The sequence below is a fragment of the Amblyomma maculatum genome, chromosome 3, assembly GCF_055883805.1.
Source record: "Amblyomma maculatum isolate TAMU_Amacu chromosome 3, ASM5588380v1, whole genome shotgun sequence".
NCBI lineage: Eukaryota > Metazoa > Arthropoda > Arachnida > Ixodida > Ixodidae > Amblyomma > Amblyomma maculatum.
Genome location: NC_139346.1, coordinates 184232332 through 184246313, shown reverse-complemented (window position 1 = coordinate 184246313; position 13982 = coordinate 184232332). Strand labels below are relative to the sequence as shown.

Below are 13982 nucleotides of genomic sequence, written 5' to 3'. Positions count from 1 at the left end.
TACCCGTCTACACATAGAGATATAGAAAACAATAAGGGGCGAGACTGCGCGAGGGTGGCGTACGTACTTCATGCTTCGTCATATTTCACTCGACTACCACAAGTCTTCAAGTGCCGTACTACTGGTCTGCGGATCCAAATTCGAACGCCTGTATGCAACAACCGTCAAGGCCATAACGTTAATGCTTGGACACAAATAGCAACAGTAGACAAAAAAAACCTTCTGAAAAGAAAAAAAAATCCTCTCAAACGCTAGGTTCATGGTTGATCCAGGCTCCCAGAGTAATCACCAAAAAGATGACCTTTCCCAAAGACGCTGATTCAGAATAAAAGCAAAACTCCAATATTCCGGATTCTGTCGGAATACTGTTGTCTCTGCGGCACGAAAAAAAAAAAAAGCATGTTCGGAATATATTCACGAATCACAATGCACAACCGCGTCCGATGTGCTTCGACGTTGAACCGGCAGCAGTGCGCCGAAAGCAAACAGAAAGCGTGTTTACGCGCCTAACACACTTATCGCCACATGCTCAAAGATATCCTGGCGAAAACCATAGTATGCGTGGTCCACCACTGTGGCACCCCTGTACCGCTGAATGCAAGCCAGCCCCACCTTTATTTACTCCACAGTATTTATTGTCATCCCTGTTCACGCTATGCACATGACTACACATATGTCATGTTAAGAGTGTGTAAGACTCGGAAGGAGAAGCGCTGACAGTGCTTTTTGTTTGTTTTCTTCTTTGGCTTTACGATTAGGAAGAAGAACGATACGTAGCATTGCTTGTAAAGTAGGCGGTTCCGCATTAATCGCAAGCAGCCACACGTGTGTACTCAATAGAAGCCAATTCTGAGAATTGAACACTTGGCCCCTTAACGACTGCGCACTATAACTTAACAAGCAGCTTGTGCGTCATCGGCAAACAATTCATGGATACAAGGAAACTGAAGACCTGCCTGAATGTCATGAAGAGGATCAAAACGCAAGAAGGATTCAAATGCTCATTCACAGGTCAGCGGTCATAGTACACAGTGCCGTAAAATAAATTCACGTCCAACCGTCAAATCAAGCCACCCGGGGTTATTTAACAAGCGCTGGCATCGCACACGGATGTTACTGTCTATTGCCTCCCCCGATACGCAGGCTGAACGGCTAGTGTCGAACCCGCGACCTTGGGGGGACAATCGGACTTGGAAGAAATTACGCAGGGCGGTCTGCGCTTAAAAAAAAAAAAAAAGATGTGTTTATGGGATTTAACAGACAGCTGCTATCGAATTTCCGATCGATAGTTCACAGGTGGCAACCTTGTAAGCAATACCAAGGGGGATAAAAACGATTTCCCAAACCTCTCGTATTTTTCTTGTCTTGTCGGCCCACATGATTTGCGTTGCTAATCGAAGCTCTTATAGACTGATGCTGCATAAGGTAAGCTGTTCCCTGCCGATCTTGCGCATCAAACCGAAACGCGGATTTTCCTGCAGCACAATACACGGTCATCACCCACGTTGGGGCAGCGAAGAAGCGGTGGTCACCAAAGAATAGCCCACGTCACTTCAGGAACGGCGAAGTAAGTGAACAGGAAACCGTTCCGGAAGCGAACGTTAAGGGCTTTGCGCGAAACGACGAAAGGCAATAAATACACCTGACTCTCGACGTCCTATGCCCGCGCATGCATCAAGAAATCGTGTTTCGAGCACGCTATCCATCGTGCGAATGGCACCAGGTAAGCAAACCAGCCTCCAAAAGCATGTGTCTGAACGACTGCCAACAGTACAAATGTCGGCGGTCCGTGCTCACCTGAATTCGTGGTCCGCCCAACGGGGCTCGAACAACTGTACTATCTCAAGGCCGTAGCTCAGAGGAAGCATCCCCGATGCCCACTCAAGCGGCAGGCAAGCGAGCACGGGCCACGACACCAACGGTGGTCACCGGCACACTCATGGGGACGGAGACGCCACCGCAAGAAACCACCCCGCGGTGGGGATGGCGAAGAAGATGCCGCGTCCGCCCAAACTGTGCGTTGTGCGGGAGAAGAGAGGGAGGGCGTTTGTGCTCGAACGCACGCGTCGCGGTGAAGACACAAGTCCACACACAATCCAATCCGGAACTGTCGTTGCCTGTGCCGCCGCGTCTTCTGCGCCTTATCTCTCCTTCCTCATTCTCGTCAGCTGTCTGTCACTCGGTGCCGGTCGCGGAATTGGAAAAGATAGCAACGCTCGCGCCGACAGCACAAAAGGATAGCGGAAAGAAACGGGGCCGCCGTCGGCGAGGCGTGCGATGCGTCGCCCGTACACGCCTTGCAAGAAGGCCCGCCGGCTTCGGCAGCCGCCCTTCCTCCGCTTAGGAGGCGAGGACGACAACCGGCACCGCCACGAAGCTCGACCAAAGAGAACCAAGTCTTTTCTCGCAGCTTTCGCACGTTCTTTCCTCCCAACAAGCGGGACCGGTCGGGTCCGTACGAAAGATCTCCTTATTAAGGCACGCCTTGCAACAGCGGTGCAAAGCCGGAGGGCGCAGGCCTTTCCTCCGAAGGTTCCAAAACACGTCTTGTTTGTCGGGAAGATGAACAAGCAACGAATACTTCCAGCGCCGGTGGGTCAGCGGGTCCTTAGCGTGACGGCGAACGACGCGTAGTCACCTCTGGCGCCGGGAGGAAAGAGGTAGTGAAGGACTCCTTCAACGGGCGGCCGTTCCTCAGGAGTCCTCTCTTCCTCTTGCCGAGGCGCTGGACAGCAGCCGTCGTGAGGGTGAGCACACACTGCCGGCCAACAACAGAGCAGCTCCAACGATTGTGTGGCAGCGTAGCGTGTGCCCAGCTGGGGACCAAAGGGGAGGGGGATGCGGTTGCGAGGAGACGCCTAGCGATGGATGCCTCGGCCGCCACAGTGGCGCTTGCGCTGACTGCTGCAGCCCTCCACCGGCGTCCTTCCAGAGGAGGTGAGCGATGCCGAACAAGAAGAGAGGAGACCCCGCTGAGTCGGTCTGTGTGCCGCCGACGCGGAAGGAGGGAGCGGCAGCGGACGGGCGAGGAGGAACACGAGCCAGCGTGCTGCACGGGTGGTGGTAGCGGTGGCGGTCAGGCCAGGGCCGTCGGTGGGGGTCAACGCCTGATACAGCAACCCATTTCTGGGCCTTGCCAACGCTGCTCTTCCTCCCGGCGCTCCTTTAGTAGGAGAGCTGCCGGGGCGGTGGCTCAGGCGCTCGCGGCGGACGCCCCGTGTCAACGCTGCCTCTGCGACCAACTCGCGGGACCACCTCTTCTCTCCTCACACACCTGTGGCACTGTCCGGACCACCCCGCCTGCCGCTGCAACTAGTTCCCCCACCCACACTCGCACTGGTTGAATGAAGAACGGACTGGCGTACCCTATTCGACAGAGTTGAAAAACGACCAAGATGAGCTGATGTTGCGCGTGCCGGAAGCGTATAAAGGAGGAAAAACGGGTCGCAACTTGCTTCTCTGTTTTTCAACGAGCGGTGCGGGTGTATTCCGGAACATTATGCGGGTCTGTTTCCAGCGCGCGGCGCATCAACGGTCACTGCCGCTAGCGAAAACGGTATAGTACTTGTGTCAGGCGTACTGCAGCGCTGCTAGCAGTCAGACAGCTTTCTTTTTTTCTTTTTTTGCTGTATTTCCTAAAATACAGTTATCCGCCTTACCATTGATTTTTGTGCCGAGGGCGCCGTTAAGTGCTAAAAATGCTCTCCGCGTGCCTAAAACGATTGAACAACCGTTAAACACGTCATACACAGCCGTTTTATTAAAATATGGTCCGAACTATCCGAACCTGCGTTAAGTGCTTTTCCCGTCATCTACACTCGACCACCGTGCTCTCTAACGGCGAGATGTTAACCCGACGTTAATCCGATATTCTACTGCGCTCGACCACAGGGCTACACAGTGAGGAAATATAAGTACATATAATCCGTTTTCTTCCCAGGCTACCCCTACAAGTGACGACTCCGCTGGCCTCTGGTCGCCCGTCCACCAGGAATCTCAAGCAGCGCGAGGATCAAACGACGCAGTCAAATAGCATTCCACGTAAAAGAACACCGGAAAGTTTGATCCATCCAACCAGGCGGCTCCGCGAACCTTCCCACAGCCTCGGTGCGGCAGGCTTGTCTCCGGGAACGTTATAAGGCCACGGAGGACACATTCTCATTGCCAACATTGCTAAGCAACGCGCCCTTCTCTCCCTTGCCAGTGTTTGTCTTTCCTCCTGCCCAACCCCGTCATCATAGGGAATGCGCCGGTGCTCCTGCTGCACATTTAGCGGCGGCGCCGCACAGGCAAGGCAGCAGGCAGTAGACGGATCTCCGGGTGGAACACAGGGCGGCAGCGTGTGACGCGCGGGAGACGAACGGGGCAGCGAGGAAGCGCGTTCCGATGACCTCAGCCACAAGAAGAGGCGGGCCTTCTCCTTCCAAGGAGTTCTCCTCCTCTGGGCAGTGCGTGGTGGAGCGCAGGGAGGGGGGGGGGGGGGGGGGGGGGGGGTGCCCATTAGGCAAAGGGACCGCGTGCGCTCCGTTGTGCTGCAGCAGCACGCGCCCAGAGGAGCAGAGCGGATCGAAGCGACCTGACCGGCGGCACCGGCGAAGAGCGGCGGCGGTCGTCGACCTCCGAGATGCGGCGGAGGCAGCGGGCGAGCTGCACGCAGCCGCCAGGCGAGGCCGTTACCGCCGTTGCTCCAATGACACAATGAGCGGGCCGAACGATGGGCCATCCCTCCTCCTCATCCTCACGAAGTGCTGCTGCTGCTGCTGCTTCCTCGCTCGCTGCGCAGAACGCTTCCCCTGAGTTAAGAGGCCATGATCCGCGCCTCCGGCGCCGGCGTTTCGCGCTGTCTTTTATCGTGCACGGGCAGGCGTGTAGAAAAATGGCTTAACGTTGGGACCTAAGAAAGGTCGCAGAAGCCAGGACACTTGAGTAACTGACAGCAGTGATTACCAGCGGATTATCAAGCCCGTCGAGGTAAGAAAAAAAAAAAACGCGAATAGCGAGATGGGCGAGTGGATAAGTGGGTAGGATACACGATAACAAACTAGCGCAAAAAGACGCAGACAATTACAAAATAAGACACACAAGAAAAAATAAAACGAGTGTAAACTAAATTTTTCTTACTGAGGCTCCTTTGCGGCTGGCTGCACCTGCGTGCACACATAAGTTTGTTGAAAGTCAGGTTGCCCTGCCTTGTTAGGAATGCTGTTGTTGACCCAGTTTTGATTTCAATATTAAAAACCTCACACACACACACACACACACACACACACACACACACACACACACACACACACACACACACACACACACACACACACACACACACACACACACACACACACACACACACACACACACACACACACACACACACACAAAAGCGGCGTTCTTCATATCAAATATGAAAAGTGTCCAATGCAAAGTTTAACACTGATCTAAATATTAACACCATAAAAGAAGAATTGCGTTCTCATTTCCAGCTACTGTCATAAATGCCCAACTCCATCTTTCCTCTTCATTGTGTTTCCTTTAATAGTCTATAGTTTGCAGTTTCTTTCCAGATATAAGCAGCATCTCATAAGACCAACAAACTGCGACATGTCTTACGCTGCTGATACATCGTAAGCGAATCACAAGCTCTGCCTGGTACCATCGGCATCTGTGTAGTCTCGTACGCATGTCAGTGACCCAGACAGCATGTTAAGCTCGCGACACTCCTCGGCAGCGCCACGCTCGGCATAGATGGCAACCAAATTTGCACGAATATGTATCTTCTTAAGATTTCAGAACCTTTTATTTTTTTTTTAGTTAGCTGTTGCTAAGAAAGAGAGAGGTAACTGCGCGACAAAGAAAAAAGAAAAGTTGCATAACTGTGGACGAAACCGGGTCCACACTATCCTTGGAATGTATTCATCGTGCATACTCACCACTCCCATCTAGCGCCTGACGTCGCTGACAGTAAATAATATTAATAAATTTTCTGAATTGCTACTCCGTATTAGGCTACATTTTTTTGTCAAAAAAGAGATGAAGGTCCGCGGGTCAAGAAAAAAAAAAGAAATGGAACATTTCGAAAAGATGACCCAATTTTTTTTTTTCCGCGTCCCCAACTTCTTCTTGACTGAACATAACATGTCTTCCCGTCTTGAGTATTACGACCGTGAACCGCGAAGATGCTCCTGTAACATGATCAGCACATCGAGAAATACTACCAAAAAGAAATCTATCTATAAAAAAAGAACTCGGAAAAACAAAATCAGACAGAACTGACCGCGTTATTATTATCCCCCCTCCTTTACCAAATTGTTTTCAGGGCGTGTGCCTTTTGGCCCTGCTGATCGCGCTCCCATCATTGGCCCATCGAGTTCCACACGGGACGGCGAGCTTCGATCATTAATTTCATTGCGTCACCTCCTTTTGTCTTCGGGAGCCGACAACGTTTTTCGAGGGACCGTTCGCTCAGGCCCCAAACCGTGTGCCATCGGACAGCCGCGGGGTGAAGGTCGAGCGGAGATATCCGCGCCCTTGACTGTTCATTACTCTGTCGGATTTTTATTTCTTTCCTTCGAGTATACTTTCGTAGCTAAGCTATTCGCCTTCTGAGAACCGAAGACAAAAGAATAAGAAGAAGCGTGCTTCAGCAATAAACCCCAGTTGAGAGTAAGCGCTTGTCCGTGTCGTCCATCCGTCCTTCGTGTACTTTTTGCGCTATTTTTCATCATGAAGCAAAACCGACTTTTGCGTAGCTGTTCCACTTCCTCTTAAATACCAGCTGCACTCTTTTTTACAAGCTCTTCTCTCTCTCTCTCTCTCGTTCTTTCTCTACAACCCGTATGCGCATGCGCCGGCTTGCGCAAGCACATCTTCGCCTAATTTTCACTGCACGTCATTATCTCCTTGCCTTCGGCTAGGACTTCCTTTTCGCAAACTTCTCAAGTCGCGACCTTATCTCATTTCTCACCCCAGAACTCTCGATACCGTCGTGTACTATATAGGTTCTTAAGAAGAGACCTGTATCGACTTTTCCGTCACATCGCGAGCGCGCTTTTTTTGTCTTTTTTTTTTTTTTTTTTTTTTTTACGATGCTTTCGCACGAGCCGAGCCAGGCAGGGCTACGAAACAAGCACGGCGGTTATACAAAAGATAAGGCGAATAAACTCCTTTTGCGAAATTCCTTGACCTCACACTCTAGTCACATTTCTATTCTGGCATTTACCGCTTTTTTTTTTTTTTCTTTCAGTTCAAACGATCCGGAACTGGCTCGTTCGATAAGACAGGTAGATACTACACGTTTATCGCATAATGGGCCGTTCAGCTGTATGAGAATAATCGAGCCTTTTCAGCTTTTTGCACAAAATGTCTTCTGGAAAGATCCTGCGGTATAAACACGCGCAGCGCCAGCTCTTTCTCGGGACAAAGTAGAGAAATAAAAGGCATCCAGGTGGCTAGCAAGCAGTTGCTTCATCGCGCCCTCCGCTCCAAAGCGGTATCGATCCCTTCGTTTCGGAGTTCGTGAGCGAGAGCGTGAGTGTGTGTACGTGGCGATCGAGCAAGCGAGCACACATCGTCCGAATTTAGCAGGAAGGCTCGTGTAGCAGCTCAAGACGGGACTTGTTGCGGTATGTACGGCATTGCGAAACGAGGAAAAAAAAGAAAACACGAACGAAAATCTTCTAGTAAAAGCGGGTGGGGGAAGGGGAGAATGAACCACCGTTTACGTCACCGCGCGCGCAGTGCAACGTATAACACAATACAAGCTCATGAAAGTGCCACCTCCGTTCAATCTCGTTACTTGCCCCTTTTATACGTGTTGTTTATTCTTGCTCCTTCCTCTCGAGGTGTTCTTGTCTCGTCCTTGATGACTATACTGCGGTAGCGAGAGAGCGGCTACGGAGAAGCGGGCGGTGTAGCTTCTCTGCACGGCACTGCCCTTACCTCCCATGATTGAGGCGGTTGCGAAAGATGAACCCGGGCTGGCAACGAAAAACTACATAGCAATGAAGAAGATTCGAGCTTTCTCTCTCCGTGCAAGCTTGCGGAGTACGCTGCGGCAAACTCAGACGCGCACAAACGAGGAGGCGGATTTCGAAAGAAACCAGCAGTCCCGAAACAACGGATACAAAACGAGGTACAGCTCATAGAGTTCCATCTTGCTGGTTTGCTAGCGAGCACGGGCATAGCTAACGGCGAAGCACGGATAGCGCCATGGTGGTGTCTAGACACACCGATAATTGGGAAACATGCGCTCAGAGACGTATGCCTGTGCCAGCTACAGCGCGCGGCTACATTAAAAGAAGAAAAAAAAAACATATTCATGTTCTTGGGGTGGGGGTGGGGAGGAGGAGATAAATTCGCGCACAGGGCCAGTGCACGGTCACTTCAGAATTATTAGCAAGTTTTCATATTGATTCACTGTAGAGGAATTCCACAGTCACAGCGTGAAAGGGACTGAGTGTGGTCATTAGTCGAAAAATAAAACCTGCGTGCAGCCACCCTTTTTAGTCCTTTCAGAAACCTGCTCGAAGTCTCCTCGGATCGAACCTCCCAAGAGTCTTTGCGCGCACATCGGGCGCACACGTTCGCACCCTGTGCGCACCACGCGTACTCTCCGTACGTACCACGTGTACCCCTCACAGCAACACCGTCATACGCGCTGTTGCAGAACCTTTCCAGAAAGCCACGCAAACCTCTTTCTTTCTTTTTTTTTTTTTTATGAAAATAGTGAAGGACGAGCTTTCGCGCGCATACCCAGGCGACTAAATTACTTGTTCCTAATCTGCTCTACAACTCGGCGAGTCTTCGTGCTTGGCCACGACGGCGTTTTCGGACCCGCATAGCTCCCGGCACAGCACGGCAGCAGCAGCAGCAGAAGCAGCAAACAACGCGGCTGTGGTGGCGGCGCCGAGTGGGGCGCGTGACGCCCCGTGCACACGACGTAACAGTGACCCGGTGAATGGAAGCGGCGGAGAGAAAAAGGAAGAAGAAAACAAGAAGAATCTGGGCGAGGGCGTTTGTTTACGTCTTGGGCCGCCGCGGAGACCCGGTTGCCGCCGCGTTCCTTCAGAGCGTGGAGCGTATATGTAGTACATGCGAGCGTGTACGCCATTTATCTGGAACAAGCGCAATCTAGCCACAAACTAACGCACGCACACACACACACACCGTACGATCGACCAGCCGTGTCACGAAAAAGCGTGCAGTTCTGTCGAAGCTTAGAGCTAGAGCGTCCTCGGAGGCAGCGGTATTTTTATTACAGTAGGAGTCGAAATTCGAGAAGCAGGCGGGGCTGTATTCGCGCATGACGACAACGTGTCCTTCTGCGGCGGATTTTTAGTTTAAAATACAGTTCTTTACTTAGTCTTTTACTTTTCTTTTAGTATGCTCTTAGTCTCATATATATCTATTCCTTCGTTTCTTTAGCTACTGGTGTCGTTAGTGAATCTGGCAAGATTCACTCTGACAAATGTACAAGGTCGTCCACACTTAGTGCGAACACACGAGCAGCTGGTTGCCTTTTACAAAGCGCCCCCTGTGCGTGTGTTAACGCAGAGTGGACGACCCTGTACAGAAAGCAGCTTTGGCGCCGGTAAGCCTTCCCACATCGCCGATAGTGCTGGCAGCGCCATAGCTGGAATAACACTGCGCCGTACTTGTGAAGCCCGAGAACATGCGGGAGGAAGTGCGATAAAGGGCGCAGATTTTAGGGGAAGGGACGAACGTACACAGCAACAACAGGAACACCACCACATCAGAGTGCATCCGCGCGCGCGTGCACTGGCGCGCGAGAGCGTGCGCTCCTACATCCCGACCCCTCTCGTCGCCCATCATTCCATCCAGCCCACTCAGCGCCTACCTTCCATCCGCCTTTCCTCTGATCCCTTATCGCCTTGCCACGCAGGCGATCACGGTAGCCGGCGCTAATCGATGCAAGAAAAAACAAACCGATGCGGTTCACGAAACTCCATCAGCACCGCCACTGCCACCGCAGCAAAAACACGAAGAGCATATAAGGAGGCCGACGACGCGCCGAGACGACTTCATCCCCTACGCAAACCATCAACATTTCTTTTTTTCTTTTGGGGCAGTAGACCGAAACGCACGCACTGGAGGTGGAATAAAAATATAATACTCGTGTATTGTGGTAATGTACAACTCGCCCGCATGCGCGGCAAAGAAAAAAAAATTGCATAAACGTGGACGAAGCCGGGTCGCTCGCTACACCGCAACACGTTCTTCTGTGTATACCTACCGCGGATACAACTAATACTGGAGAGCTCGGGCTCGCTGCAGCGTCGTGCAGATGCAGGGGGCTTCGCCCCCAATATTTGTTCCAAATGGCAATCATGTTTTTACCACCACCCGCTGCAGCGTCTCCCCTGCTTATACCGCGCCCCGCAGACAACGACGCTTGACCGCTGCAAACGTGGCGAGAGTTCCGACGTCCAAATAGCGATGGACTGAGGGCTGAGCATTGCACCGACGTCAAGAAAAAGTGGCGAAGATGCGACGAAAAAAAAAAAAGGGGGGGGGGGGGGGGGGGAGGGCAACGTCCGCCTTGCTGTGCCTTCTCCGTGTGCAGCGTAGACACACGGAGCTACCCAATTAAAAAAAAAAAAAAAAAAAAAAGAGAAAGAAAGAAGACGACGAACTGTCGCGCTTAACGCAACGTAGCGCTGTTGATGGGTTTTTCGTCCCTCCTGTCTCGCTAGACGGGCGTTAGAGGCATATGGAACACAGTAACGCGGTGCGTGTCTGTATGTACGAGAAGGTGAGACAAGGGGAGGGGGGGGGGGGGTAGGAGGACAGACGCTTGGCCCATATAACGTCACGCGTTTTCCATGACTTTTCGCCGTTGTAACCATAGTAAAAGGCGCACTTCACCTAGATACTGTTGTACTACCTAGCACTATGGCAGCAAGTTTGACGGGCGCTGAGAAAGGAGAGCTGGAGGGAGGTGACCTTAACGCGACGTTACCTCCTCGTCCGTCGTCTTATGTGTGCCGCGCGTTTGCAGAGGTTACGCGAACAACCGGTTACGCGCGTTGAGCGTGCGTGTTACAGCCAGGGGCACGATAGTGACGACATGCACGGACTCGCGTGTGAGCGAGAGGCCTGAGGGTTTTTTTCTTTTTTTTTTTTTTGCTTCTTTCGTCTTCAAGAAGGCGCGAAGACATCGGCAAGACGCTGAAGAGAGGAAAGGTCTGGAGCTGCGCTGCAGAGCGACATTCGGGACAGGTTCTGCGAGCCACGCTTGAGTGCTAAAGTGGGACCCGCCCATCTTTCTGCCTGACGTTCGATTTTTGACTATGTACCACTCGATGAACGCAGCATGGGAGTGAGGTGCATCATGAACATTTTTTTTTTTTTCGCACGCAGGTAGGTGTTACGCGTTTTTGAAACAGGAACGACGCGGAAAGTGACAAGGTCGACGGCACCTGAGTGGGAATGCGTGTCTCCTCTAGAAACGATTCCTGCTCTGGGCGGTGATGGACGTATCGAAAATCGGGAACAATGCTGCAGATAGAGTTGAGCTTTGTTTCGTCCCTACAGGACGGAGGGTAATTACCACTGACGCTTTCAAAGGGGAGGGCGAAAATCAAAGTGACGAATCTACAGAAGGACTGAGCTGCACGATGTCCTGCTCGCATATATGCATATAATACTTGAACACAACTTTTGCGCCTACTAGCACAGTAAAATAAATCAGGAAACCGAAGAAAATAAAAGAGAACAGAGGCGAAATGCAAGACGTCCGTTCTCCATGCGGCGTCAACGTACATATAAGAGCCATACATGTGGTCTAAATTGATGCCAAGTCCTTCCCAAGGCGTTATTCATAGCCTTTAGAATGTTAAGCAGAATATACCAATAACAGCAAAACGACAACCGAGTGAACTCGTAAGCAGCGTCAGGCCAATGATCAGACACAATAGGGACAGTTACGAAATCCGACACAGTTGCATAAAATGGAGTGAGCGATAGCTCATGTATGTCCATTGTGGCAATCGCGAATTTCACAGAAACACCGCGGGAATAAAAATAAACGTGTATGCCGATCGTTACACGTACTCACATGACGAAATCCATCAAGACGACAAGGCTCTGCTTCAACAAAGCGCAGCTCGCCGACTCTCCGGCACCGACTCTTCTTCCCTGTGGAGCTATGCGGAACAATGCGCCCGACTCCAAGAGACAACTGCTGCTGCTGCAACAGCCTGCTTCTTCGCCGAATGAATAATGGGCTCGCATCCTCTTTTCACGAGCTCGCGTAACAGTTGAAGCAAAAAATAAACTTGCTGAGCCGATTGCAACAAAGCAAGCAGCGAATGGACGATCAGGTACTGTATAGTGTACAGAGACGATGCGCGGTCGGCGACGAGCGCAGCGATGTCACGGAAATTTTAAATTCAAACTCCCTCGAGAGGCCGCACAGAGAGTCCCATGCGAGCGATTTCATAGCGTCGATATATATGCGGAGACTCATTTATATTTCGCGCACACAATAAACAAAAGGTCAGCGGCCTCAGGCGAGAGGAAGACACCCTGCAGAACCCGTACGGACAACAATGAACCCATGAGAGAACTAAATAAGAACTCCGGAATAGGTGTCTCAATAAAGATGTTTACCTGTCTGGAGATCATCGCCCACAATTTAAGGGCAGCGCAGCGAAATACGGGAGCGTCGGTCAGAGGGGCATAAAAGAAAACGCCCTTTCGAAGGTCAATACCTCCTTGAATGTCACGTGTGCGCTGATGTTGGTCGCCCAGCGGGCGACGTTGACGTCTTTGCAGAGGAAGAGACGGGCGAGGTCGCCGACGCGCACTACGCTCTGGCTTACTGCACTCTGCCGACGAAGCGGGAATTATACCGAAGGGGAGAAGCTTCGCGCACAAGAGACAAAAATGAAAAGGTCGCTGCATGCTGTTGTTATTGCTATTGTTATTGGTGTATTGTTGACGCCCTTGCGCTACGGCGATTTCCTACGCCAGTGAAACAAAAACGCAAGAGCTATCGGGAAGGTGACTCACGAAGACAAGGATGGTTGTTTTGACGGCAGAGCGCTCGTCCGCGATTCGTTGATCGGCTCCTGGGAAAAGTGCTCCGTCTTTGCACAAGCCTCAGTGTGTAATGACTCGTGGGTCCATCCCGGATCAAATAACCCGGAAAAACGATGCACTGAGAGGAACAAGAAGCCATACAACACCCATCCACAGAACTAAACAAGTACGTACTGTTCTCAGCAATGTTAAATGAGACGCTTTACCAACGCATGTCGGTTAAATTTAAATTCAGTCACATTATAACACGACCCATATTTCCCACCGTTTCATCGGAGTCACACAGGTCCAAACATGGTTTTTATTATGCTTCTTAAGTTGAGCACGCAGTCAAAACTCCCTTATCTTGGTCTTTGCTCTCATTCAGAGCTCGACCAAAGCCACCCTGTCCCAATTTCCCTCCACCGACAACTAAGCAAAAAAAAAAAAAAAAAAAAAGGAACTTTTAAAATCAACGGGAGGGAACAACGGAGTACCCGAGAAGAGCAGCGTACCACACAAAGACAGCGTCTTGCTCTCGCGAATAAGCACGCCGCACCATCGGCAGTAGCAACTCAAACAGATGCATTGTTACATTGTTGCACCGGTAGCCTCGGAGGCTTGACGGCGCAAACATGGAGGGCCACAACTGCGAGCCCAGGTGTAGCATTGTCGCAGCCTAACTTTCTCATAAAGCAGAAAGGTACACACACAAAACAAATGACAAGAAGTTCAGACTCGTCGCCGCGACAAGTGAGAGCGTTGACCCAGTGATATTCCTTGAATGGCCGACAGAACACACAGAGCATGCACGGTGGACGCGGAGGAACAACGGGGCCAAGACGAGAGGCCGCGCACGCTGGCCGCCGGAAAGTGTAGCGCAATTTGTAAACAAGCTCAAAAATATATTCAATGCGATTCGTTATTGATTCGTTCCGTGCCAA

The 13982-nt window shown here is 51.3% G+C and overlaps 1 protein-coding gene across 3 annotated transcripts in view; it reads right to left on the bottom strand.

Moving 5' to 3' along the window:
* The window catches only part of LOC146197142 (uncharacterized), a 210027-nt gene that overhangs the window by 91948 nt on the left and 104097 nt on the right, over positions 1-13982 (bottom strand). The window contains exon 1 of one of the 3 annotated variants that reach the window (XM_084598917.1): positions 1798-2021. The exons of the other annotated variants lie outside the window; for them this stretch is intronic. Coding sequence (XP_084455043.1) covers positions 1798-1868 — 71 coding nt within the window. The 5' untranslated portion in view covers positions 1869-2021. Of the gene's footprint in view, positions 1-1797; positions 2022-13982 lie in introns of those variants that run through there. 3 annotated transcript variants of the gene reach the window in all.